Source organism: Ictalurus punctatus, chromosome 1 (assembly GCF_001660625.3).
Source record: "Ictalurus punctatus breed USDA103 chromosome 1, Coco_2.0, whole genome shotgun sequence".
In the NCBI taxonomy this organism is placed as follows: domain Eukaryota; kingdom Metazoa; phylum Chordata; class Actinopteri; order Siluriformes; family Ictaluridae; genus Ictalurus; species Ictalurus punctatus.
In genome coordinates, this window is record NC_030416.2 from 27,778,115 (window position 1) to 27,805,893 (window position 27,779).

The 27,779-nt window shown below is 38.0% G+C and overlaps 2 protein-coding genes across 2 annotated transcripts; both read left to right on the forward strand.

Annotated features, from left to right (window-relative positions):
• The first annotated feature begins 799 nt into the window (after window positions 1-799).
• On the forward strand, window positions 800-11,714 carry LOC108261465 (myosin-7). Its single transcript, XM_053683563.1, has 38 exons — window positions 800-893; window positions 1,131-1,406; window positions 1,512-1,655; window positions 1,735-1,891; window positions 2,010-2,037; window positions 2,127-2,232; window positions 2,314-2,406; window positions 2,491-2,554; window positions 2,644-2,742; window positions 2,997-3,100; window positions 3,207-3,345; window positions 3,483-3,601; window positions 3,687-3,836; window positions 3,953-4,123; window positions 4,242-4,551; window positions 5,141-5,220; window positions 5,306-5,511; window positions 5,605-5,728; window positions 5,819-5,955; window positions 6,067-6,322; window positions 6,468-6,710; window positions 6,795-6,971; window positions 7,067-7,212; window positions 7,293-7,383; window positions 7,540-7,929; window positions 8,017-8,143; window positions 8,220-8,338; window positions 8,421-8,617; window positions 8,834-9,017; window positions 9,306-9,471; window positions 9,554-9,678; window positions 9,856-10,164; window positions 10,271-10,474; window positions 10,570-10,866; window positions 10,962-11,066; window positions 11,179-11,274; window positions 11,361-11,499; window positions 11,612-11,714. Exons 2-38 carry the CDS (start codon window positions 1,206-1,208, stop codon window positions 11,626-11,628), a joined length of 5,820 nt encoding a protein of 1,939 aa, XP_053539538.1. The 5' UTR covers window positions 800-893; window positions 1,131-1,205; the 3' UTR covers window positions 11,629-11,714.
• A 4,196-nt stretch (window positions 11,715-15,910) lies between these two features.
• LOC108261464 (myosin-7) lies at window positions 15,911-27,620 on the forward strand. Its single transcript, XM_053683557.1, has 39 exons — window positions 15,911-16,011; window positions 16,171-16,211; window positions 16,384-16,596; window positions 16,702-16,845; window positions 16,925-17,081; window positions 17,180-17,207; window positions 17,299-17,404; window positions 17,486-17,578; window positions 17,663-17,726; window positions 17,816-17,914; window positions 18,201-18,304; window positions 18,416-18,554; window positions 18,678-18,796; window positions 18,882-19,031; window positions 19,124-19,294; window positions 19,399-19,708; window positions 20,358-20,437; window positions 20,523-20,728; window positions 20,822-20,945; window positions 21,036-21,172; window positions 21,275-21,530; window positions 21,696-21,938; window positions 22,023-22,199; window positions 22,295-22,440; window positions 22,520-22,610; window positions 22,767-23,156; window positions 23,244-23,370; window positions 23,455-23,573; window positions 23,656-23,852; window positions 24,067-24,250; window positions 24,632-24,797; window positions 24,880-25,004; window positions 25,201-25,509; window positions 25,599-25,802; window positions 26,495-26,791; window positions 26,881-26,985; window positions 27,079-27,174; window positions 27,258-27,396; window positions 27,492-27,620. The coding sequence occupies exons 3-39, from the start codon at window positions 16,396-16,398 to the stop codon at window positions 27,506-27,508; spliced, it is 5,820 nt and encodes a 1,939-aa protein (XP_053539532.1). The 5' UTR covers window positions 15,911-16,011; window positions 16,171-16,211; window positions 16,384-16,395; the 3' UTR covers window positions 27,509-27,620.
• Window positions 27,621-27,779: the final 159 nt, after the last annotated feature.

Sequence of the window (27,779 nt, forward strand, 5' to 3'; positions counted from 1 at the left end):
TAATATGGAAACATTAATATGACTAAAAATGTCATCACAACTTAGACTAATTATTCCAAATTTAGGGGGAAAAACAAAAACAAAAACAAAGCCAACTCACACGCAAAGTACTATATGATTATGACCAGAAATTAAGTTCAACAGAATTTCCCCTAACTTAATTGAGGTGAAGTGCAAGGTGATGCACTTGGTAAAAGGTCACAGAGATCTAAGATCACATAGGCTGCTGTTTTCTACTATAGAATAAGCTATTTATACCACAAAGCCCTCTGTCATTTAAATGCATGAGATGAAATTGATCTAAAATAAAATCCTGACATAACTCTGTGCATACACACATTATTCACAAAGATTTAAAATCCTTAAATAATTAATTACCGAGCAAAATAAGCATTTGGAACTTTGACAGTTATACTACAGTTCTCTTCTGAGAAAACTAACAAAGAAGCAAAGGACTCAGGACAAAAACGTTATAATGCTTCTCAAATGATCTGACACAATAATAATCAGGCAACTAAGTCAATAAAAAAAATTAAACATTTGAAATAATTAGAATTTAGAAAAACAGACTACACTGAGAAGATTGTCAAATTGGACCTCATCCTTTCAGTGTTGTTCTTGTAACCTGACATAACATTGTAAAAGGAGTTCCTAGTAAGGGTGGTGGTAATGATGTTTCTATAAAAATCTGAGTTATTTCCTCCTTGAAACCTGTTGCTAACAAAACAAATGCCATATATGACAGCCCCTTGGAAACCTCCTCCAATTGGCAGGGGGGGATTTTCAAGTTAGCTGGACCATTGGTCATCCATATATGACCTTTTTAGGATGATTGATTCCCTTTAAAAGGGTTCATGGAGTCTTACAGGGACACACCACTCCACTACCTGAAGGTAAGTGGAGAAGACAAGATCCTACCAGAAAGCTTCTTGTGGAGCATTACAATACCTAATGACTTCTGTTTATTTTATTTAAAGATCATTGGGCTATAGCAGATTTAGTATGATCTTGTATATTGTGTACCTGGAACGTAGTGTTATTGTAATTTAATTTTATCATAATTCTTTTAGTAGTGTAGCAAAGGAGTAAGAACGTAATCAAAGCTGATCAATTCTTCCTTTCACTGTTAGCATAACATCAACTTGGCAGAACAAAGAGAAAACTTGAAGGCTTGAAAGCAGGTAGGACAGTCTCTAGATTTCAGGATGTCAGACGCATTAATGGAGGAATTTGGTGCCGCAGCACCTTTTCTGCGCAAGTCTGACAAGGAGCGACTGGAGGCCCAGACTCGTCCTTTTGACATGAAGCGCGAATGCTTTGTGCCGGATCCTGAAGTCGAGTATGTCAAGGCCTCTGTCACCAGCCGAGATGGAGACAAAGTCACTGTTGATACAGAGTTTGGAAAGGTATAGATCTTGGTCCAAGTAAAACTAAGATTTCAACTGAAACTAATGATTAAGAATCATTTTGAAACTTCAAAAGGTCTAAGCCATTGTTTCTCTATTTCACAGACTGTGACAGTGAAGGAGTGTGATGTTCACCCTCAGAACCCGCCAAAGTTCGATAAAATTGAGGACATGGCAATGTTCACCTTCCTGCATGAACCTGCCGTGCTGTTTAACCTCAAAGAGCGTTACGCAGCCTGGATGATCTATGTGAGTGATATGGACACCCGTACTACACAATAAACATACAGATGCCACATGTTAATTCCATCCTTTCATTCCTCTACAGACCTACTCAGGACTTTTCTGTGTAACTGTCAACCCCTACAAGTGGCTGCCAGTGTACAACCAGGAAGTTGTCGTTGCCTACAGAGGCAAGAAGAGGACTGAAGCTCCTCCTCACATCTTCTCCATTTCTGATAACGCCTACCAGTACATGCTTGCAGGTAAAGTTAATGTATTGTAATACCATTCACATTACAGGTATGTACAGGTATGTCTGTCAATGTCTAACATATTTCTTTTTTTTTTCTTCTTTTTTTTTTAAACATTTTTAACATGTAGACAGAGAGAACCAGTCAGTCCTTATCACGTAAGTAGAAAACGTGCTCCAATTTTCAAAGATATATACAATACAGTGTATTTTTTATGATGAACATATGAATCAATTTTCATCACTAGTGGAGAATCTGGTGCAGGAAAGACTGTCAACACCAAGAGAGTCATCCAGTACTTTGCTAGCATTGCAGCAGCACCTGGAAAGAAAGATGCATCTTTGGAGAAAAAGGTTACTGAATAGTTTTATTAACAAGATGTACCCACAGTTGTCCTAAATGCAATCCATTTAATGCATATGATAATCTTTTAGGGTACCCTGGAGGATCAAATCATCCAGTGTAACCCTGCACTGGAGGCCTTTGGTAATGCCAAGACCATCAGAAACGACAACTCATCTCGTTTTGTAAGTTTATTTCACATCCATTTATATGTATCTTGTAAGAACATAGGAAATGTGTAAAACTTACATGGTCTTATTTACGAACAGGGTAAATTCATTCGTATCCACTTTGGTGTCAGTGGAAAATTGGCCTCTGCTGACATTGAGACTTGTAAGTACAAATCTAAATCATATAAATCTTCAAAAGGTCCAAAGAAATGCTTACACAGTACACATTATAACATGTAAATTTCTTTCTAGATCTTCTAGAAAAGTCTCGTGTGACGTATCAGCTCAAGGCTGAGAGAGACTATCACATCTTCTATCAGATCCTGTCTCAAAGGAAACCAGAATTGCTGGGTGGGTGAATTTTTCTGCCTACACTACAGAGGCCTATGTTTGATATATAACACATCATTTTTGTTGCTTTTACAGGTTCAGGAAATAGATCTACTAGTAAAGTTCTATCAGTAAAAATGTTAGTAATTAATAAATGAGTTAACGGACATAGAGTAAGAAAGGAGGTGTACAGCAGTGGGTCTTAATGATTTGCTGACATGTACATACAATACATGTAGATAAATATGTGAATATGTATTCTGTTTATCTTTCAGAAATGTTGCTCATCACCAACAACCCCTATGACTATGCCTACATCTCCCAAGGAGAGACCCAAGTGGCATCTATTAATGATGCTGATGAGCTTATAGCTACTGACGTACGTATAAAACTATTTTAAGGCTAAACCTTAAATAATTTAAAATCTATTAATAATATTTTTCGATCCATAATACAACATATAATACAATGTATTTGGTCAACAGGAAGCTTTTGATGTGCTGGGCTTTACCCAAGAAGAGAAGAATGGTATCTATAAACTGACTGGTGCCATCATGCACTTTGGCAACATGAAGTTCAAGCAAAAGCAGAGAGAGGAGCAGGCTGAGGCTGACGGCACTGAAGGTCAGTGCTAATTTGCCTTATCCTTCATATATTATATATATATATATATATATATATATATATATATATATATATATATATATATATATATATATATATATATATTTCAATTCACAATATCTTCATTATATACACAGATGCAGACAAAGTTGCATATCTGATGGGCCTGAACTCTGCCGATCTGCTGAAGGGGTTGTGCCACCCAAGAGTCAAAGTAGGAAATGAGTGGGTCACCAAGGGACAGAATGTCCAACAGGTAATAAAATGGCATTTTCTCTTTTATATAATTTACCTCTGCTAAAGATATAGTCTTAATCATTCTTAACACTTGTATTTTTTAGGTGTACTATGCAATTGGTGCACTTTCAAAATCAGTATATGAAAAGATGTTCCTTTGGATGGTTGTGAGAATTAACCAATCTCTGGACACCAAGCAGCCTCGCCAGTACTTCATTGGTGTGCTGGATATCGCTGGATTTGAGATCTTTGATGTATGTGTTATTCAATACTGCTTTTAATTTTTCATTCATGTTGCTGAAAATTTTTTATACATTTTGGGCTTCATCCAAAATTCATTTATCTGAATGATACTATATTTCTACTGCAGTTCAACACCTTTGAGCAGCTGTGTATCAACTTCACTAATGAGAAGTTGCAGCAGTTTTTCAACCACCACATGTTTGTGCTGGAGCAAGAAGAATACAAGAAAGAGGGTATTGATTGGGAGTTTATTGACTTCGGCATGGACTTGCAGGCTTGCATTGAGCTTATTGAAAAGGTAAGCACTCAAATTAAAGCATAAATTGAAAAATATATCACTTTATTTATTTTTAATTTAAGGAAATCTATTTTAAAAAAAATTTAAAAATACTGACCACTTGCTCTTTGATTTTCAGCCCATGGGTATCATGTCCATCCTTGAAGAGGAGTGCATGTTTCCCAAAGCCAGTGATGCCACATTCAAAGCGAAGCTTTACGACAATCACTTGGGCAAATCTAATAATTTCCAGAAGCCCAGGATTGTGAAGGGTAAACCAGAGGCTCACTTTGCCCTAGTTCATTATGCTGGCACTGTTGACTACAACATTAACAACTGGTTGGTGAAGAACAAGGATCCACTCAATGAAACTGTTGTGGGACTTTTCCAAAAGTCTACACTGAAGATGTTGGGCTGTCTCTTTGCTGGTTACGCTGGAGCTGACTCAGGTAAGGGTATTTAGAGAATTGGAGACTAATTGCTCAAACCTGTCGACTAATGGAAAGTTACTGTCATGGGGCCAAAATGACATTCTCTAATGAGAATAAATGACAGGAGGTGCCTGGCTCAAAGGTGTGCTGGAATATACTAAGAAACAAGCTCAGTTTTAAGACTTTTTTATTTTGACAAATAAAACACAATTTAAGCATGTATCTGTGTGACAAAAGCAAAGAAAAGATTACATGCAATTCAAACTAACAGTATATTTTACAAGGTTCAGTTAAACATCCATTATAAGGACTTAACATGACTATGTAATACTCCATTAAAAGTGCACAGAATGGACGGTTGGGTAGGCTACAGAAGCAAAGCATATCAGTGTAGGGCTGTTTGTTATCATTCTCACCACACTTGATTAAAAGTTTCTCCAGAATTGTATTCTCATCAGAGATTGTCTTTGGCTGCAAGACAAAAGAAAATGAGGAAAGCTAATATACTTGAAAGGAAAAGGAAAGCTAATATGCATGAAATTGCTGATGACAATACTTTATTAAGTATTGTCATCAGCAAAATATAATATTGCTTTGTTTCAAACAGCTGCAGAATCCGGTGGAAAGGGTGGCAAAGGTGCAAAAAAGAAGGGTTCTTCATTCCAGACTGTGTCTGCTCTCCACCGCGTGAGTTATTAACCACTTCTTACACTATAGTGCAGTAACATATATGTAGTGATCTAACATAAACATGCTGTAATGCTATTTACAGGAGAACCTGAACAAGTTGATGACAAATTTGAGGTCCACACACCCACACTTTGTCCGCTGCCTCATCCCCAATGAGACGAAGACTCCTGGGGCCATGGAGAATCCTCTTGTAATGCACCAACTGCGCTGTAACGGTGTACTGGAAGGTATCAGAATCTGCAGAAAAGGCTTCCCCAACAGAATCCTGTATGGTGACTTTAGACAACGGTGAGTTTTGTTATTAAAATGAATGACTTTTTATCTGAACTGAAAATACCTGCCCATATTTAAGATTCATCTTCTTCCCTAACTCCTATTCAGTTACCGTATCCTGAATCCTGCTGCTATTCCTGAGGGGCAGTTTATTGACAACAAGAAAGGTGCAGAGAAACTACTTGGCTCTCTGGACATTGACCACAACCAGTATAAACTGGGACACACAAAGGTATAAGGATTCTACAAAATACATTTCAAATAAGTAACTTCCACTGTTTTTCTCTAACACATAATCTCTCATGTACCCATCTCTGTGTAGGTGTTCTTCAAGGCTGGTCTTCTGGGTACTCTTGAGGAGATGAGAGATGATCGCCTTGCACTCATCCTTACTGGTATTCAGGCCAGGGCTCGTGGACTTCTCTCAAGGATTGAATTTCAGAAGATTGTTGAGAGAAGGTAGGTTATACCTGCTGTCAAATGTCTTTTTTTTTTTTTTTTTTTTTTTTTAATTTAAACAAATCCTTTATAGAACAGATATCAATATCTATTGAAATGTAATCTTTGCAGGGATGCCTTGTTGGTAATCCAGTGGAATGTCCGTGCTTTCATGGGTGTGAAGAATTGGCCCTGGATGAAGTTGTATTTCAAGATCAAACCTCTGTTGAAGTCAGCTGAGGCTGAGAAAGAAATGGCCAACATGAAAGAAGAATTCACAAAGTTGAAGGAGGCCTATGCTAAATCTGAAGCCCGCAAGAAAGAATTGGAAGAGAAAATGGTTACTCTCCTCCAAGAGAAGAATGACCTGCAGCTCCAAGTCCAATCTGTAAGTTCTGTAGATATAATAAAAAATGACAAATATGAGCATTTCTGTTTTTGTTATTTTTATGTAGTTTCATAACATAATGTAATTTATTGCAGCAAGAATTCCATTTTTTTCCAAACTATTAAAATTTGACTTACACTTGTAGGAGCAAGATAATCTTTCTGATGCGGAGGAGCGGTGTGAGGGTCTAATTAAGAATAAGATCCAACTTGAAGCTAAATGCAAAGAGTTGACTGAGAGACTGGAAGATGAAGAGGAAATGAATGCTGAGTTGGTTGCAAAGAAGAGGAAGCTTGAGGATGAATGCTCTGAGCTGAAGAAAGACATTGATGATCTGGAGCTTACCCTGGCCAAAGTAGAGAAAGAAAAGCATGCCACTGAGAACAAGGTAACTTACTTTAGTTAAATTCAGCTTGTCCATGGTAGAAGTATGAATTGTTTCAAGGTACTAAAGCATTTCTATAAATTTTAGGTTAAAAACCTGACTGAGGAAATGGCTGCTCTGGATGAAATCATTGCCAAGCTGACCAAGGAAAAGAAAGCTCTCCAGGAAGCTCATCAGCAAACACTGGATGATCTGCAGAGTGAAGAGGACAAAGTCAACACTCTGACCAAAGCCAAAGCTAAATTGGAGCAGCAAGTTGATGACGTGAGTAACTTAGATGTTATAAAAACTTAATTTCGCAGATTATTAAGCGGGGTACTAAATTTTGTGAAATTTCCTTTCCTTCTGACATTCTCTAGCTTGAGGGTTCTCTCGAGCAAGAAAAGAAAATTCGAATGGATCTCGAACGAGCCAAGAGAAAACTTGAGGGTGACTTGAAGTTGACTCAAGAGAATGTCATGGATCTGGAAAATGACAAGCAGCAAATGGAGGAGAGGCTTAAGAAGTAAGAATTCAAAAATATATTTTGTGAAATCCAGGACATTTATAACAGAAAAAAACTGAAAAATCCATTTGTTTCTGCAGAAAAGACTTTGAGATCAGCCAGCTGAATAGTAAGATTGAGGATGAACAAGCATTGGGAGCCCAACTCCAGAAGAAACTGAAGGAGTTGCAGGTAATAGGAGGAAACTAAATGCAAGTGTATGTTTGTTAAAACTGTTAAAATTAGAAATGACAAAATAGCAATTTTACACAGCGTCCCAACTTTGGGGTTGTATATGCTTGTATTGTTAAAATAAGAAATTTAAAATTGACAATGTTCTGGAAATAGGCTCGTATTGAAGAGCTAGAAGAAGAGCTGGAGGCTGAGAGAGCTGCTCGTGCCAAGGTTGAGAAGCAAAGGGCAGATTTGGCAAGAGAACTGGAGGAGATCAGTGAGAGGCTGGAGGAGGCTGGTGGGGCCACTGCTGCCCAGATTGAAATGAACAAGAAGAGAGAGGCTGAGTTCCAGAAACTTCGTAGAGACCTTGAAGAGTCCACCCTGCAACATGAGGCCACTGCTGCAACTCTAAGAAAGAAACATGCTGATAGTGTGGCAGACCTGGGAGAACAGATTGACAACCTTCAGAGAGTGAAGCAGAAGCTTGAGAAGGAGAAGAGTGAACTGAGACTGGAGCTGGATGACGTGGTCTCCAACATGGAGCAGATTGTTAAATCCAAGGTATTAATGAATAATTATGTATAGTGTATACAGATATGTTAATTCTATCTTTAAGAGGAGCACACCAAAATGTCTCAAATTTTTCAGGCAAACCTGGAGAAAATGTGTAGAACCCTGGAGGACCAAATGAGTGAATTTCGAACCAAAGCTGAGGAAGGCCAGCGCACAATCAATGATTTTTCAATGCAGAAGGCAAAGCTTCAGACTGAAAATGGTAAGCCTATCAGCAACCAAAAATTCAACCATATTCATATAGTGTAATTTATCTTCAACTTGTCTCGATATTTCAGGTGAGCTTTCCAGACAACTGGAAGAAAAGGATTCACTGGTCTCTCAGTTGACAAGAGGGAAACAATCTTACACCCAGCAGGTTGAGGATCTCAAGAGACAGCTGGAGGAGGAAATCAAGGTATTTTAAAGTACAATAATCAACACTTAAAACCACCAAACAAAAACACTACTTATTAACCAAGCTACCAACTGATTTTCAGGCCAAGAATGCCCTGGCTCATGCAGTGCAGTCGGCTCGTCATGATTCTGACCTGCTCAGAGAGCAGTATGAAGAGGAGCAGGAGGCTAAAGCTGAGCTGCAGCGCAGTCTCTCCAAAGCAAACTCTGAGGTAGCTCAGTGGAGGACCAAGTATGAAACTGATGCCATCCAGAGAACAGAAGAGCTGGAGGATGCAAAGTAAGTGCCTTTTACATAATAGCGTACTGTTCATATAATCACAATTTACTGAGTTTTGTTTGATATCTTAGAAAAAATGGTTTTTGAGTTAAATTTCATTTGTATCATGGTATCAAGGTAAAAGATAAATCCTACATAACCAGGTTTGTGTACAAACTATCAGCTGTGAAGTGTGTAATATAATATATACTTATTTAACATGTTTACTTAAATCAGGAAAAAACTTGCTCAGCGTCTGCAAGAAGCAGAGGAAGCTGTGGAAGCTGTAAATGCCAAATGTTCCTCTCTGGAAAAGACCAAACACAGACTGCAGAATGAGATTGAAGATCTCATGGTTGATGTGGAAAGGTCCAATGCTGCTGCTGCTGCTCTGGACAAGAGGCAAAGAAACTTTGACAAGGTTTGACAAACACACTGATACTCGCTTGATATTTTGATGATTCCTTCAGAATTTGGTATTAAAGACATGTCTACTGAGAAATCCAAACAGTGCATTCATTCTTTATGTACAGTGTATGTTTATGCATACATAAACAAGTGATACTTGGTCACTGGTCATACTTCGAATCTGGTCATTAATTAATTCAATTAATTTAGTTAAATCTAACTTGTAGATAAGAGAACATATTGTTATTGTCTATTTTAGCTTCACATGAAATCTTGCTACTGGAATACTCAATTTTCACAGGTCTTGGCTGAGTGGAAGCAAAAGTATGAAGAGTCCCAGTCTGAGCTGGAAAGCTCTCAGAAAGAGGCCAGATCTCTAAGTACTGAGCTCTTCAAACTGAAGAATTCCTATGAGGAGTCATTGGACCATCTGGAGACCATGAAGAGGGAGAACAAGAACCTGCAAGGTTGCTATTACTTGAACATTGTTCAAAATAACAATATTTGCTTTTCAGATGGTGTGTTAATCCCTTGTTTTCAATTAAACAGAGGAAATTTCTGATCTCACTGAACAACTTGGTGAAAGTGGAAAGAGTATTCATGAGCTGGAAAAAGCAAGGAAACAGTTGGAGCAGGAGAAGGCAGAGATTCAATCTGCTCTTGAGGAAGCAGAGGTGAATTCAGAAAAATTGTCTTATTTCATTATTTTACTCTCCCTGCACGTTTATAACAAAGCAGAATGAGGGTGAATCAAAATATATCAATGCAGAAGGATTTGGTCAGAATGTAAATACATTTTGAATAAATGTTAACAAAAAAACCCATTAATTCTTATTATGTATTACTAACAGGGATCTCTTGAGCATGAAGAGGGCAAAATCCTTAGATCTCAGTTGGAGTTCAACCAGGTGAAGGCTGACATTGAACGTAAACTGGCTGAAAAGGATGAGGAGATGGAGCAGACCAAGAGGAACCAACAAAGAGTGGTGGACACCCTGCAAAGCTCTCTAGAGTCTGAGACTCGCAGCAGAAATGAAGCTCTTAGAGTGAAGAAGAAGATGGAGGGAGACTTAAATGAGATGGAGATCCAGCTCAGCCAGGCTAACAGGCAGGCTGCAGAGGCCCAGAAACAGCTGAAGAATCTCCATGGACATTTGAAGGTATGCCAAACTAATGGTTGACAATTTGTGATTAATGACAGTTTCTTAATGACACAGTATACAATTATTTCATTTTCAGTGAAATGACTTAATCTGTACTTTACAGGATTCTCAACTGCAGCTGGATGATGCTCTCCGTGCTAACGATGATCTCAAAGAGAACATTGCTATTGTGGAGAGACGCAACAATCTGATCCAGGCTGAACTGGATGAACTGAGATCCCTGGTAGAGCAGACCGAGAGAGGCCGCAAACTGGCTGAGCAAGAATTGCTGGATGTCAGTGAGAGGGTTCAGCTACTGCACTCTCAGGTAGTATATGGATTCCTGTTTTCGATTACATGAAACTATAGAATAAAAACTATAGAATATTTTAACTGTAACTTTATGACTGTGTATAACTGTAGAACACTAGCTTGCTGAACCAGAAGAAGAAATTAGAGGGAGACACTTCTCAGCTTCAGACTGAGGTAGAGGAGGCTGTCCAAGAGTGCAGGAATGCTGAGGAAAAAGCCAAAAAAGCAATCACTGATGCTGCCATGATGGCAGAAGAGCTGAAGAAGGAGCAGGACACCAGTGCTCACCTGGAGCGCATGAAGAAGAACATGGAGCAGACCATTAAAGATCTCCAGCACCGCCTGGATGAAGCTGAGCAAATCGCCATGAAAGGGGGCAAGAAGCAGGTCCAGAAACTGGAAGCGAGGGTATATTTATTAATTCATCTTCATCTGATTGATGCCAGTACTATAAAATAGCCCATTTATTACATTAATTCCATTTTTCCATTAAAAATGTTTAGGTCAGAGAGCTGGAAAGTGAAGTAGAGCTGGAACAGAGGAAAGCCAGTGAATCAGTTAAGGGCGTTCGTAAATATGAGCGCCGTATTAAGGAGCTGACCTACCAGGTTATTTTTCTTATTATCAAAGTTCAATTTGCACAAATGCATTATTTGCTAATAATGTTAAGAAACAAGAATTGGCATTCTTCAGCACATCTTCCTGCTTTTTATCGTGTAGACTGAAGAGGATCGTAAGAATCTCGCCCGTCTGCAGGACCTAGTAGACAAACTCCAGCTGAAAGTCAAGTCCTACAAGAGGGCTGCTGAGGAGGCTGTAAGTTCACTGCTTGAACTAACCTACAATATTTTTACTGTTTACCATGTTTTGTATTTGCCATTCACTGTGTTTTTATTTTTAAGGAGGAGCAAGCTAATGGCAATCTTGGAAAGGTCCGCAAGCTGCAACACGAGCTGGATGAGGCTGAGGAAAGAGCTGATATTGCAGAATCCCAAGTTAACAAGTTGAGAGCTAAGAGCCGTGACACTGGTTCTAAGGCAAGTAATCAAGTTTTTACGTTTAACCAATAGCGTTCATAAAAACACATTGACCTGGACAATATAGGCTGTAAAATTAAGTACGGCAAATCTCTTCTCTATTTGGTTACAGAAAGGACATGATGAAGAGTGAACCTTCCTTCAGAAGTATTTGCAGATCTTTTGATCATATGTCCATTAAACCTCTGATGTAGAATAAATAAGTACTTTAAATTCTAACCATCCTTCTTAGCGTGCATTTTTTCTGACTAAAGTTACATTACATAAATTAGTTATTTGAAAAAGTATCCAGACCCTAATACATGTTAGTAAAACTAATAAATGAGGCAAAAAAGGGGATTTTTTTTATTAGTGCATGTGCAAAAACAAGATGTTGAGATGCTGTGTATATTTTAGCATCCTTTTATACACTGGCGCACATAAGGGTGGTGCATTTGTAAACAGGTGGGTTTAAAAGAATACATTACTAAAAGGTTTGGTTAATTGTGCTGCTGGAATATCCAATCAAATCAGTTTCTCTCATGCATCATAGTGACTTTTTTGATACAAATTTATTTTGTGTCTTAACTGTCACTAGATTTTAAGTCTGTGTTCCTACTATGATATGTACAGTCTTCTGGCTACAGCTTTTTGCAGCTGCCTTAAACATAGATTTCTCTGTCTTCACTCTGTACACAATAAAATTCTTTTTGAATGTGGAAGTTAAATTGCACTTTCACCAAAGCCTGTATTTGATGCTCCCAGGAAAGCTCTCCTGGGTTAACCAGATCCACCTGGCTGCAACCCTGTGTGGTGACTCAAACTTACCACTAAGTGATCAATAGACCGCTTTGTAACTCCCTTTACCCAAGTGTCCAAAACATATAATCTCAAGATTTAAACAAAAGGAGGATTCTCACTCTCACCTGGGTTATGCCCTATAAGTAGGATAGAGACCTATAAGTCTCTCACCTATAAGTAGGAGAGAGACCACTCCCTAGTTGAGAGGTTTGGTCTAATTAATCTACAACATCTACATACTTGAGCCTGGGTGTGATCTAACAAGATGGCTTCACATCTCCATTTCCAACTGAGCCCTGGACCCAAGTTATGTTTCCAAGTTATCTGTCACCAGGCCTGGTAATAGACACAATCCCTACGTTTGACTCCATCTGCATTGGATAAACAGACCCAGTGTTTCTGAGCTGCAATTCTTTCAACAGGTAAACCTTATTTATTTGTTTGTTGTATTTGCTGATATTAATATTAGTTTTATTCATGCATATCTAATTAAGAGCCTACATAAAACAGGCATGTAAGTAGAGTTGCTAGCAACTGTATCTAGATCTGATTCCTTATGGCTAATGTTAGCTACCATCTATAGATGGATCTAGTTGTTTGCTAGTGTGACGGTCTTGCCTGGGCAGTCTGTTCCCTGCAAGTGGCTCATAATGCTGCACAATGGAGACACAAAAGGGAAATAAGGAGATCATAACAGAGGGAATAAATCAATCCCACAGCATTTCACATTAACTGTGCTGTGGGCGGTCCCTATTCCACTCACTAAATGCCATCACTCGCCCCATAGATGGCGCTGTCCCCATTTATGCAATAATTGAATCGATTTACACTCAGTTACACTAGCAACTAACATTAGCTAACTGTTGTCAAGCATTAGTTAATGTGCTGATTCATTGTAATAAATGTGAGAATTTTTACAATATTGCAGAATGAATGAGATCTCTAAATGTGCTCTTGTAATAATGTGCTGCAAATGTTAGTTAGGTAGCAAGCTAACCTCTAGCTTGTTTAATTCCATAAACAGTGTTGACATTGTCAGATAGTTCTAGTCTAATATAAATTAAGGATTTTGTGTTATTTTAACTATGTATGTGTGTATGGTGTAATCATAGGCTACTGGAATCCTTGAGCATCTGTAAATAGCATTTGCAGGTTAATTGAGAGAAAACTGTTCTCGATGGATAAATCTCAAATGGCTTCCAACTCCCCAAGTAAGTACACAAAATAGAGTATGCAGTATAAGGTTTTATGCCCAATAATAAGACTTTTGAGATTCAACATATAGCTTGTGGTTTCAGCTACTCCTTATTTATGTTGCACTAGCTTTAAATTCACAAACATAGGATTCCATACTGGATTGGAATATTTTGAACAAACTTTTATGCTGTCATAGGCTATGACATGCATGGAGAGTGTTCTTCAAATGTATTTAACATTACAGGAAGAACCTTAGTGCGATCATTTATTTCAAATATATAATGTAAAACTGACAATGAAACCAGTGTTCTGTTAAGAGAAAAAGAAAATAGGCTACTTTTTTTGTTACTCATTTCATAAATTACTTTTTGTTTAGTTTTATGAAAAGTGCCAATAATTCTGGAGCTGACTCTATAGTATTTTATACATTGTGTGTATATTGTACATTTTGTTGCTCCACCAGTGAATCGCCAATTGTTTCTTCCATCTATTACGAAGATCCAACTAGAAAGACAGGGAAAAAATGGCTTTATCAGCCAAATCAGGAGTAAAAATCAAAATAATGTAGCATAAAATATTTTAATTTGGTACTGCAGTCACTGCTGTAAACCAAGTTCTTAAAACATGAAAAAAACTGACAGGCAGTTTCTCACACCTTTTGTTCAGAACAGATGCAAGAACTTCCTAATAATAGTGCAGTGTTTGACAAAAGGAAGCTCGGGTTACAGCTTTCAACACAAGAGGAGTACCACTGTTTCTTCAGTCTCTGCTCCTGCATGATGATAATCCAGACCAATCAGACAGCTGACAATGGGGCACCAAAAAGAATGTCAGGAGCCTAGAATAGATTGTCCAAGCGTTGATGAGAGGTAGCGTTTCAACTGAGGGACATAGGGTCAGGACAGGCCTGACTTGCTTCAAAGGTTCATGGATGATGGATTAGTACAAAACAACTGACAATGGTGATAATAGTCTAAATCTAGAATAATCTGCTTTGCACGTTTACACAATGGTCCTTTTCAGCACAACTATCCTGCTCCAGAATGCAGCTTAAAATAAGGTTACATTTTCCAGTGTGATGATGCAAATTTGATAATAGGTTTTGTTTTCTGGTCTTGTTGGACATCTATTACCATACAGTACACATTCACTGTCATATTATACAAGTGTGGATATACCAAGAGTACCTAATAAAGTAGTGATATATTAAGGTCCATTAAAACATGCTAGCATAATATCAAGAAGAAGAAAATTTTAATTCTAGACTAAGTCTGTTTATCAATTAAAAACCTGAATCAGTTTACACCAACTAATATTTTATCAATATGTTCTTGTTATGAGTAACTCTGTTCAGCCCTAGAGACAAGATTTTTTTTTTTTGCTGAAATATATTTATAGTTACTAATCTACTATTTGTACATCATCCGTATAACACAATAAAATCTACCATTATATTATAACGTGTGAGTCTGGTTTATGACCATCAATCCCTCACTGTGTTGGTGTAATTGTGTTAATATTTCACCACATAATTCTATTGAAAACTAGAATGTCCAGTTGTTATTAAGTTGTCCTTATGTCCTAAATCTTTAGTCATGTACTGTAGGACCTAAATAAGTATAGTCACAAAAACGACCTCTCCCAAGGAAACAATAAGCATTGTTGAGGGTTACAAAAACTGGGTTTCCTTTAATTATTTACTTTCCTGATTTTAACAGAGTACGTCCAAGGGCATTTAATTTTGAGTGGGCAAATATGCAAAGATGATGGTTGTAGTTTGTTTTAAAAAAAAAAAAAAAAAAGAAGAAGAAGAAGAAGAAGAAGAAGAAGAAGAAGAGGGGGAAAAAAGAGTATGAAACAGCGAAACATGAAAAATATGTAAAGGAGGAAAATATTATTTCATTCAATAAAAGCATGCCAACTTGTGTGCTGTTAAAAAATTTAAAATAAATGTTTGTAAGAACTGCTGACAGGATGCATGCAAACAAAGACAAAACCTGTCTTCCATGGTTCAAGCAAATCCAAGGTTATGGTTGTTAGATTTCCACTTTTACCTTTAGTACTGTTCTACAGTGTTCTCAAGCTTGCTCTGCATTGTTTCCTTGCTTTTATCCCTGGACACAAAGATAACCTGTGAAATTCCTAGCGGGTGATATACTGTGATTGAGAAGAACAGCTTGCGCTGGAAGTTCAGATATACATATCCACTATCCACGTTGACACATATTCCCAATCATGTGATGGGTGACAGAAAAGGAAATAAGAGAGAAAAAAAAGGACTGCATTACCATATACACTATAGAGGCCCATTCTTATTTAGACCCTTTTCATTTTTTTCTGGCTATGCCAGCTGCTCTGCGATGGCTTCCTTTTAGCATACTTTCTGTGTTCCAAAAAGGGCTATGTGCTACATGCACCTAACCAAATAGAGCATGTCAACGTCACCATCATGGGCATTCTTGCCATACTGCTTCTATTCAGTCATAATATAAAGAGACCCACAGACAGGCTCTAACCACATACATCACTACACCTCAAGGTAAGTCATGTCTAAATTTTTCAATGCTACCGGTATATTAATAATAGTGTAATAAAATAAGACTTGGTCTATAACAACAATTCGATGCAAATCCCATGTCTGCTAAATTGAGTTTTTTAAAGATCTTTTTAAATCTTTTAAAATTTTTATCTTTTCCAGGTCAAGCACAAAACATTTTAGCTGCTTGTTTGCCATAACATGTAGGTATTACTTATCTATAGATCAGCAAATAGTTCAAATGTGCTTGCTTTATGTTTTGAATATCAGAATTTTTTTTTGCAAATTGTAAAACAAAGACCTGTTTTATAAAATCTAATTTCACCTCCTTTTGCATTACTCATTACATATGTGTCAATTATTGAATGTCCTAAGTCCTCTAGAAAGATGGCGGACGCATTAATGGAGGAGTTTGGTGCCGCAGCACCTTTTCTGCGCAAGTCTGACAAGGAGCGACTGGAGGCCCAGACTCGTCCTTTTGACATGAAGCGGGAATGCTTTGTGCCGGATCCTGAAGTCGAGTATGTCAAGGCCTCTGTCACCAGCCGAGATGGAGACAAAGTCACTGTTGATACAGAGTTTGGAAAGGTATAGATCTTGGTCCAAGTGAAACTAAGATTTCAACTGAAACTAATGATTAAGAATCATTTTGAAACTTCAAAAGGTCTAAGCCATTGTTTCTCTATTTCACAGACTGTGACAGTGAAGGAGTGTGATGTTCACCCTCAGAACCCGCCAAAGTTCGATAAAATTGAGGACATGGCAATGTTCACCTTCCTGCATGAACCTGCCGTGCTGTTTAACCTCAAAGAGCGTTACGCAGCCTGGATGATCTATGTGAGTGATATGGACACCCGTACTACACAATAAACATACAGATGCCACATGTTAATTCCATCCTTTCATTCCTCTACAGACCTACTCAGGACTTTTCTGTGTAACTGTCAACCCCTACAAGTGGCTGCCAGTGTACAACCAGGAAGTTGTCGTTGCCTACAGAGGCAAGAAGAGGAGTGAAGCTCCTCCTCACATCTTCTCCATTTCTGATAATGCCTACCAGTACATGCTTGCAGGTAAAGTTAATGTATTGTAATACCATTCACATTACAGGTATGTACAGTTGTCTGTCAACATGCCTAAGATCTTATTTTTCCACATTTGTAACATGTAGACAGAGAGAACCAGTCGATCCTTATCACGTAAGTAAAAAAACTTACCCTGATTTTTAAAGACACATACAATATGGTGTATAATTATTATGAATAAGTGACTAACAATTTTCATCACTAGTGGAGAATCTGGTGCAGGAAAGACTGTCAACACCAAGAGAGTCATCCAGTACTTTGCTAGCATTGCAGCAGCACCTGGAAAGAAAGATGCATCTTTGGAGAAAAAGGTTACTGAATAGTTTTATTAACAAGATGTACCCACAGTTGTCCTAAATGCAATCCATTTAATGCATATGATAATCTTTTAGGGTACCCTGGAGGATCAAATCATCCAGTGTAACCCTGCACTGGAGGCCTTTGGTAATGCCAAGACCATCAGAAACGACAACTCATCTCGTTTTGTAAGTTTATTTCATATCCATTTATATGTATCTTGTAAGAACATAGGAAATGTGTAAAACTTACATGGTCTTATTTACGAACAGGGCAAATTCATTCGTATCCACTTTGGTGTCAGTGGAAAATTGGCCTCTGCTGACATTGAGACTTGTAAGTACAAATCTAAATCATATAAATATTCAAAAGGTCCAAAGAAATGCTTACACAGTACACATTATAACATGTAAATTTCTTTCCAGATCTTCTAGAAAAGTCTCGTGTGACATTTCAGCTCAAGGCTGAGAGAGACTACCACATCTTCTATCAGATCCTGTCTCAAAAGAAACCAGAATTGCTGGGTGGGTGAATGGTTCTGCCTACATTACAGAGTGCTATGTTTGATATATAACACATCATTTTTGTTGCTTTTGCTGTTTTATCCATTATGTTCATAGTTAATCCTTTCCAGGCAGCACCAAATAGAGGGTTTTCCCTCACATATCCTCTGCTATAACTCCTATAATTGCATAAGTGTTAATTAAAAGAAAAGGGTTAAAAGTAAGGCAGGTGTATGGCATGTGGGCCTTAATGATTTGCTGACATGTGTAGATGAATATGTGAATATGTATTTTGTTTATCTTTCAGAAATGTTGCTCATCACCAACAACCCCTATGACTATGCCTACATCTCCCAAGGAGAGACCCAAGTGGCATCTATTAATGATGCTGATGAGCTTATGGCTACTGACGTACATATAAAACTTTAATACAATTTTAAGGCTAAACCTTTAACAATTTAAAATCTATTAATATTTTTCGATCCATCATACAACATATAATACAATGTATTTGGTCAACAGGAAGCTTTTGATGTGCTGGGCTTTACCCAAGAAGAGAAGAATGGTATCTATAAACTGACTGGTGCCGTCATGCACTTTGGCAACATGAAGTTCAAGCAAAAGCAGAGAGAGGAGCAGGCTGAGGCTGACGGCACTGAAGGTCAGTGCTAATTGCATAACCTTCATATAAGAGTGATATTCATCAGACACCTTTGTCGTGTATTGCAAATTAAGGTAACAATTTGAAATATATCAATTCACAATATCTTCATTACCTAAACAGATGCTGACAAAGTCGCATATCTGATGGGCCTGAACTCTGCCGATCTGCTGAAGGGGTTGTGCCACCCAAGAGTCAAAGTAGGAAATGAGTGGGTCACCAAGGGACAGAATGTCCAACAGGTAATAAAATGGCATTTTCTCTTTTATATAATTTACCTCTGCTAAAGATATAGTCTTAATCATTCTTAACACTTGTATTTTTTAGGTGTACTATGCAATTGGTGCACTTTCAAAATCAGTATATGAAAAGATGTTCCTTTGGATGGTTGTGAGAATTAACCAATCTCTGGACACCAAGCAGCCTCGCCAGTACTTCATTGGTGTGCTGGATATCGCTGGATTTGAGATCTTTGATGTATGTGCTAATCAGTACTGCTTTCAGTTTTTCGTTCATGTTGCGGCTGTTATTTTTGTGTACTTTATGATGATTCTGTATTTCTACTCCAGTTCAACACCTTTGAGCAGCTGTGTATCAACTTCACTAATGAGAAGTTGCAGCAGTTTTTCAACCACCACATGTTTGTGCTGGAGCAAGAAGAATACAAGAAAGAGGGTATTGAGTGGACATTCATTGACTTCGGCATGGACTTGCAGGCTTGTATTGAGCTTATTGAAAAGGTAAGCAATATTAATATTAAGCATAAATTGAAAAGAAAATTGCCTTATTTTCTCAAAAATATTTTTTTTTATATCTCATTGACCACTTGCTCTTTGATTTTCAGCCCATGGGTATCATGTCCATCCTTGAAGAGGAGTGCATGTTTCCCAAAGCCAGTGATGCCACATTCAAAGCTAAGCTTTATGACAATCACTTGGGCAAATCTGCTAACTTCCAGAAACCCAGGATTGTGAAGGGTAAACCAGAGGCTCACTTTGCCCTAGTTCATTATGCTGGCACTGTTGATTACAACATTAACAACTGGCTGGTGAAGAACAAGGATCCACTCAATGAAACTGTTGTGGGACTTTTCCAAAAGTCTACAGTGAAGCTGTTGGCCACTCTCTTTGCTGGTTATGCTGGAGCTGACTCAGGTAAGCGTATTTAGAGAATTGGAGACTAATGGCTCAAAACTGTAGACTAATGGAAAGCTATTCTCGATAATCCAGGCATCCAGAATGAGAATGCATGTCTGGAGAAGTGTACAAGTAAACATGACTGAAGGGTGGGTTGGAACATTATAATAAACAACCTTGCTTTAAATTTCTAAGCTGGTCCAAGACTTTGTGACCAAATATATATAATATATAATATAAGCAAATATATATATATAAGCTTTGGATGACTCTCAAAGTAAAGGAGGTGGACAAAACAAAAATATGGTTAGAAAAAATATTCTCAAACAAAATGCAATTTAAGTATGTATCTCGTGATTCATGGGTGCAGAGAACAGATTAAATGCAGTAATATATATATATATATATATATATATATATATATATATATATATATATATATATATATATATATATAAAAGGCATATATTTGGCATTTTGTAATGCCTGCAGAAGCTGAAATACAGTTGAGCATAGCATTGTTTTCACTTGTTCTCAACAAAAATGAACTACTGAAATGCTGTGTCCATACACGTATTCTAATTAAAGACCATGTCTGGTCCCCCAAAAATGATAGCAATTATACTTTCTATTGCTGATGACACTACAGTGGTTTCATTTTAAACAGCTGCAGAATCCGGTGGAAAGGGTGGCAAAGGTGCAAAAAAGAAGGGTTCTTCTTTCCAGACTGTGTCTGCTCTCCACCGCGTGAGTTATTAACCACTTCTTACACTATAGTGCAGTAACATATATGTAGTGATCTAACATAAACATGCTGTAATGCTATTTACAGGAGAACCTGAACAAGTTGATGACAAATTTGAGGTCCACACACCCACACTTTGTCCGCTGCATCATCCCCAATGAGACGAAGACTCCTGGGGCCATGGAGAATCCTCTTGTAATGCACCAACTGCGCTGTAACGGTGTACTGGAAGGTATCAGAATCTGCAGAAAAGGCTTCCCCAACAGAATCCTGTATGGTGACTTTAGACAACGGTGAGTTTTGTTATTAAAATGAATGACTTTTTATCTGAACTGAAAATACCTGCCCATATTTAAGATTCTTCTTCTTCCCTAACTCCTATTCAGTTACCGTATCCTGAATCCTGCTGCTATTCCTGAGGGGCAGTTTATTGACAACAAGAAAGGTGCAGAGAAACTACTTGGCTCTCTGGACATTGACCACAACCAGTATAAACTGGGACACACAAAGGTATAAGGATTCTACAAAATACATTTCAAATAAGTAACTTCCACTGTTTTTCTCTAACACATAATCTCTCATGTACCCATCTCTGTGTAGGTGTTCTTCAAGGCTGGTCTTCTGGGTACTCTTGAGGAGATGCGAGATGATCGCCTTGCACTCATCCTTACTGGTATTCAGGCCAGGGCTCGTGGACTTCTCTCAAGGATTGAATTTCAGAAGATTGTTGAGAGAAGGTAGGTTATACCTGCTGTCAAATGTCTTTTTTTTCTTTTTTTTTTTTAAACAAATCCTTTATAGAACAGATATCAATATATATTGAAATGTAATCTTTGCAGGGATGCCTTGTTGGTAATCCAGTGGAATGTCCGTGCTTTCATGGGTGTGAAGAATTGGCCCTGGATGAAGTTGTATTTCAAGATCAAACCTCTGTTGAGGTCAGCTGAGGCTGAGAAAGAAATGGCCAACATGAAAGAAGAATTCACAAAGTTGAAGGAGGCCTATGCTAAATCTGAAGCCCGCAAGAAAGAATTGGAAGAGAAAATGGTTACTCTCCTCCAAGAGAAGAATGACCTGCAGCTCCAAGTCCAATCTGTAAGTTTTGTTTTAAAAAAAAAGAAGAAAAAAAAGAATCAAAGAATAGAAATATTAGGATTTCTGTTGTTGATATTTTTAAGTCGTATTTCAAGCCATTATTTATTTGAATGGCACAATAATTAATTTTCTGCCAAACTATTAAAATTTGACTTACACTTGTAGGAGCAAGATAATCTTTCTGATGCGGAGGAGCGATGTGAGGGTCTAATTAAGAATAAGATCCAACTTGAAGCTAAATGCAAAGAGTTGACTGAGAGACTGGAAGATGAAGAGGAAATGAATGCTGAGTTGGTTGCAAAGAAGAGGAAGCTTGAGGATGAATGCTCTGAGCTGAAGAAAGACATTGATGATCTGGAGCTTACCCTGGCCAAAGTAGAGAAAGAAAAGCATGCCACTGAGAACAAGGTAACTTACTTTAGTTAAATTCAGCTTGTCCATGGTAGAAGTATGAATTGTTTCAAGGTACTGAAGCATTTCTGTAAATTTTAGGTTAAAAACCTGACTGAGGAAATGGCTGCTCTGGATGAAATCATTGCCAAGCTGACCAAGGAGAAGAAAGCTCTCCAGGAAGCTCATCAGCAAACACTGGATGATCTGCAGAGTGAAGAGGACAAAGTCAACACTCTGACCAAAGCCAAAGCTAAATTGGAGCAGCAAGTTGATGACGTGAGTAACTTAGATGTTATAAAAACTTAATTTCGCAGATTATTAAGCGGGATCCTAAATTTTGTGAAATTTCCTTTCCTTCTAACATTCTCTAGCTTGAGGGTTCTCTCGAGCAAGAAAAGAAAATTCGAATGGATCTCGAACGAGCCAAGAGAAAACTTGAGGGTGACTTGAAGTTGACTCAAGAGAATGTCATGGATCTGGAAAATGACAAGCAGCAAATGGAGGAGAGGCTTAAGAAGTAAGAATTCAAAAATATATTTTGTGAAATCCAGGACATTTATAATAGAAAAAACTGAAATATCCATTTGTTTCTGCAGAAAAGACTTTGAGATCAGCCAGCTGAATAGTAAGATTGAGGATGAACAAGCATTGGGAGTCCAACTCCAGAAGAAACTGAAGGAGTTGCAGGTAATAGGAGGAAACTAAATGCAAGTGTATGTTTGTTAAAACTGTTCAAATTAGAAATGACAAAATAGCAATTTTACACAGCGTCCCACCTTTGGGGTTGTATATGCTTGTATTGTTAAAATAAGAAATTTAAAATTGACAATGTTCTGGAAATAGGCTCGTATTGAAGAACTTGAAGAAGAGCTGGAGTCGGAGAGAGCAGCTCGTGCCAAGGTTGAGAAGCAAAGGGCAGATTTGGCAAGAGAGCTGGAGGAGATCAGTGAGAGGCTGGAGGAGGCTGGTGGGGCCACTGCTGCCCAGATTGAAATGAACAAGAAGAGAGAGGCTGAGTTCCAGAAACTTCGTAGAGACCTTGAAGAGTCCACCCTGCAACATGAGGCCACTGCTGCAACTCTAAGAAAGAAACATGCTGATAGTGTGGCAGACCTGGGAGAACAGATTGACAACCTTCAGAGAGTGAAGCAGAAGCTTGAGAAGGAGAAGAGTGAACTGAGACTGGAGCTGGATGACGTGGTCTCCAACATGGAGCAGATTGTTAAATCCAAGGTATTAATGAATAATTATGTATAGTGTATACAGATATGTTAATTCTATCTTTAAGAGGAGCACACCAAAATGTCTCAAATTTTTCAGGCAAACCTGGAGAAAATGTGTAGAACCCTGGAGGACCAAATGACTGAATTCCGAACCAAAGCTGAGGAAGGCCAGCGCACAATCAATGATTTTTCAATGCAGAAGGCAAAGCTTCAGACTGAAAATGGTAAGCCTATCAGCAAAAAAAAAAAAAGAAGCAAACTATATTCATACAGTGAATGTGAATCTTACATCTGCCTTAATATTTCAGGTGAGCTTTCCAGACAACTGGAAGAAAAGGATTCACTGGTCTCTCAGCTGACAAGAGGGAAACAATCTTACACCCAGCAGCTTGAGGATCTCAAGAGACAGCTGGAGGAGGAAATCAAGGTATTTTAAAGTACAATAATCAACACTTAAAACCACCAAACAAAAACACTACTTATTAACCAAGCTACCAACTGATTTTCAGGCCAAGAATGCCCTGGCTCATGCAGTGCAGTCGGCTCGTCATGATTCTGACCTGCTCAGAGAGCAGTATGAAGAGGAGCAGGAGGCTAAAGCTGAGCTGCAGCGCAGTCTCTCCAAAGCAAACTCTGAGGTAGCTCAGTGGAGGACCAAGTATGAAACTGATGCCATCCAGAGAACAGAAGAGCTGGAGGATGCAAAGTAAGTGCCTTTTACATAATAGCGTACTGTTCATATAATCACAATTTACTGAGTTTTGTTTGATATCTTAGAAAAAATGGTTTTTGAGTTAAATTTCATTTGTATCATGGTATCAAGGTAAAAGATAAATCCTACATAACCAGGTTTGTGTACAAACTATCAGCTGTGAAGTGTGTTATATAATATATACTTATGTAATGTTTACTTAAATCAGGAAAAAACTTGCTCAGCGTCTGCAAGATGCAGAAGAAGCTGTGGAAGCTGTGAATGCCAAATGTTCCTCTCTGGAAAAGACAAAGCACAGACTGCAAAATGAGATTGAAGATCTCATGGTTGATGTGGAAAGGTCCAATGCTGCTGCTGCTGCTCTGGACAAGAGGCAAAGAAACTTTGACAAGGTAGGTACCAAATGAGCATACACTGATATTTTCTTTGTATTTTGATAATTCCTATACATTTGGCTCATATATTCATGTGTACAAGACGTACACAATAGTGAACAAGACCAGACATCAGTCCTTTTTTTTTTTTTTAATAAATCCAATGCAATGGCATATAAAGAACATGCAGTAAAATAATCAAAATCTATCCCTAACCCTAACTATGCATGGTAAAATGTTGGTTAGATCTACCAGTGCAGTCCAAAAATGGTTGTTCACAAATTAACTGCATTGTAAAATCTAACCTACAGATAAGAGAACATATTCTTATTGTCTACCTTATCGTTACATGAAATCTTCCTGAGGTAATACAAGTATATCTGTGCTTAATTTTATCAGGTGTTGGCTGAGTGGAAACAAAAGTATGAAGAGTCCCAGTCTGAGCTGGAAAGCTCTCAGAAAGAGGCCAGATCTCTAAGTACTGAGCTCTTCAAACTGAAGAATTCCTATGAGGAGTCTTTGGACCATCTAGAAACCATGAAGAGGGAGAACAAGAACCTGCAAGGTTAACATTATTGGTACACTGTTCAAAATAACAATATTTGCTTTTCAGATGGTGTGTTAATCCCTTGTTTTCAATTAAACAGAGGAAATTTCTGATCTCACTGAACAACTTGGTGAAAGTGGGAAGAGTATTCATGAGCTGGAAAAAGCAAGAAAACAGTTAGAGCAGGAGAAGACCGAGATTCAGTGTGCTCTAGAAGAAGCTGAGGTAAGAGATTTAAGGTCTTTTGCAAAGGAAATGTATCCCTTTCTTCATCAAGAATCCATATAAAACAATTATCAAAAAAAAAAGTTAGGTCGAATATTTCAATATTTAGTTGCAACCTAATTTAACTTAAACATTATCTAGTGTGATGAGCTATTGTGGCCTCTTATATATCTTGTTCATGATTTGTTAATAAAAGGGATCTCTTGAGCATGAAGAAGGAAAGATCTTGCGGGCTCAGCTGGAGTTCAACCAGGTGAAGGCTGACATTGAGCGTAAGCTGGCCGAAAAAGATGAGGAAATGGAGCAGGCCAAGAGGAACCAACAAAGAGTGGTGGACACGTTGCAAAGCTCTCTAGAGTCTGAGACTCGGAGCAGAAATGAGGCCCTGAGGATAAAGAAGAAGATGGAGGGTGACTTAAATGAAATGGAGATCCAGCTCAGCCAGGCTAACAGGCAGGCTTCAGAGGCTCAGAAACAACTGAAGAATCTCCATGGACATATGAAGGCATGCACAACTAGTCCCAGCATATTAATGATTAATCCTTGTTTATCAGCAGAATTACAAGAATTAATTGAAAAATCTGTACTTTACAGGATACTCAGCTGCAGCTGGATGATGCTCTCCGTGCTAACGATGATCTCAAAGAAAACATTGCTATTGTGGAGAGACGCAACAATCTAATCCAGGCTGAACTGGATGAACTGAGATCCCTGGTAGAGCAGACCGAGAGAGGCCGCAAACTGGCTGAGCAAGAATTGCTGGATGTCAGTGAGAGGGTTCAGCTACTGCACTCTCAGGTAGTATATGGATTCCTGTTTTCGATTACATGGTAGATATGGTGGAATAAAAGTTATAAAATATTTTAAGTGTAACTTTATAAAACTAAAGCACTACCTGTTTTTTTTTTTTTTTTTAAATTATTCTAAAATACTGATATATTAATGATGTGTTCATATAACCATAAAACCTGCAAACTGATTTACTAACGGTATACTGAGATTTGCCAGTAAATTATACCATTCAATAGCTAGATACAATAAGGCTCATCAGGATTATTTCTCGATTTATTAAAATTATCAAAAGCTTTCTTTAAATAATAAAAACATTGGTTTCACATTAGATATTCACACCTCCAATGTCAACAACAGTTCAATAGAGACTGTAAAATGTTCATTCAAAGGGACCTCATGAACAAACATACATTCCTTTATTTTCTATCAAACATTTTTTTTTCGCGTTTTACGGCCTACAATTAGCATTATACCGGAGGCACAATTATGGATATGTTTAGTTTCAGTTTGACTCTTCTGGGAGTTTCTTAGAAATTTAAAATCGCTGCAACCACAGTGCATAAAAAGCACAAACCAAAACCTTATTTGCATGTGATGTAGTTTTGACAATTATTTTGACTTCTTGCAAGTGCAAACAAATTAGAGCCTATTATTTGGGATCAGGGACTCAATGTCAAAAAAACATTTTTACATTTCAGAACACCAGCTTGCTAAATCAGAAAAAGAAGCTGGAGGGTGACATTTCCCAGCTTCAAACTGAAGCAGAGGAGTCTATCCAAGAGTGCAGGAATGCTGAGGAAAAAGCCAAAAAAGCAATCACTGATGCTGCCATGATGGCAGAAGAGCTGAAGAAGGAGCAGGACACCAGTGCTCACCTGGAGCGCATGAAGAAGAACATGGAGCAGACCATTAAAGATCTTCAGCACCGTTTGGATGAAGCTGAGCAAATCGCCATGAAGGGTGGCAAGAAGCAGGTCCAGAAACTGGAAGCCAGGGTAAAACAAATATATTTTTGTTTAACACATGCAGTATAAAACCTACATTTTCTATACTGATTAAATTCTTCTCTTCAAAACATTTTTAGGTCAGAGAGCTGGAAACTGAAGTGGAGATGGAGCAGAGGAAAGCCAGTGATTCTGTTAAGGGTGTCCGCAAATATGAGCGCCGCATTAAAGAGCTCACTTATCAGGTTCTATTTCTTATCAGTAAAGTTGCAAATCTAGCATCATTTTAACAAGCAAGACCATAAAAAAATCAATACATCCACCCCATGTTTCTGTAGACTGAAGAGGATCGTAAGAATCTGGCCCGTCTACAGGACCTAGTAGACAAACTCCAGCTAAAGGTTAAATCCTACAAGAGAGCTTCAGAGGAGGCAGTAAGTTAATTATGGACTAAATTTCTAAATTTTTTATCAGTTGTCATGTTTATATTCTCCATTAACTATGTTGGTATTTTTAGGAGGAGCAGGCCAATTCCCATTTGACCAAGTTCCGCAAGCTGCAGCATGAGCTGGATGAGGCAGAGGAAAGAGCTGATATTGCAGAGTCTCAGGTTAACAAGCTGAGGGCTAAGAGCCGTGACACAGGCTCTAAGGCAAGTTGTCAATTTTATAATAAACAAAAATGTTGATCCACAAGAGTTTTTCCTTGGATAGTTGACATGGTAACATCTTTTTTTCCTTGCTACAGAAAGGACATGATGAAGAGTGAAACTTCCTACAGAAGCCTCTGGAGAACCATTGATCTGGAAAGTCACTGATCATAATAGATCATATATAAATGTTAAATAGAGAAAAAATAAATAGTTACAATATGAAACATGTATACTGTGCCTTTTCCTAATTCATTACCTTACTTACACACACACACCTAGTGAGATTAAAGTCTGTGTATTCATGTAATTTGTGCCTTGGCGAAACCAATATATAGAAGGATAATATTTCGTCCTGTAGGTGTTCATTTTGCAAGAAAAAAAGATGAA

Coding starts and splice junctions, on each gene's coding strand:
- LOC108261464 (XM_053683557.1), top strand. CDS start 16,396: ATGGCGGACGCATTAATGGAGGAGTTTGGTGCCGCAGCACCTTTTCTG. Junction 17,579..17,662: donor ACGACAACTCATCTCGTTTT/GTAAGTTTATTT, acceptor ATTTACGAACAG/GGCAAATTCATTCGTATCCA. Junction 22,441..22,519: donor ATGGAGGAGAGGCTTAAGAA/GTAAGAATTCAA, acceptor TTGTTTCTGCAG/AAAAGACTTTGAGATCAGCC.
- LOC108261465 (XM_053683563.1), top strand. CDS start 1,206: ATGTCAGACGCATTAATGGAGGAATTTGGTGCCGCAGCACCTTTTCTG. Junction 2,038..2,126: donor AACCAGTCAGTCCTTATCAC/GTAAGTAGAAAA, acceptor TTTCATCACTAG/TGGAGAATCTGGTGCAGGAA. Junction 7,213..7,292: donor ATGGAGGAGAGGCTTAAGAA/GTAAGAATTCAA, acceptor TTGTTTCTGCAG/AAAAGACTTTGAGATCAGCC.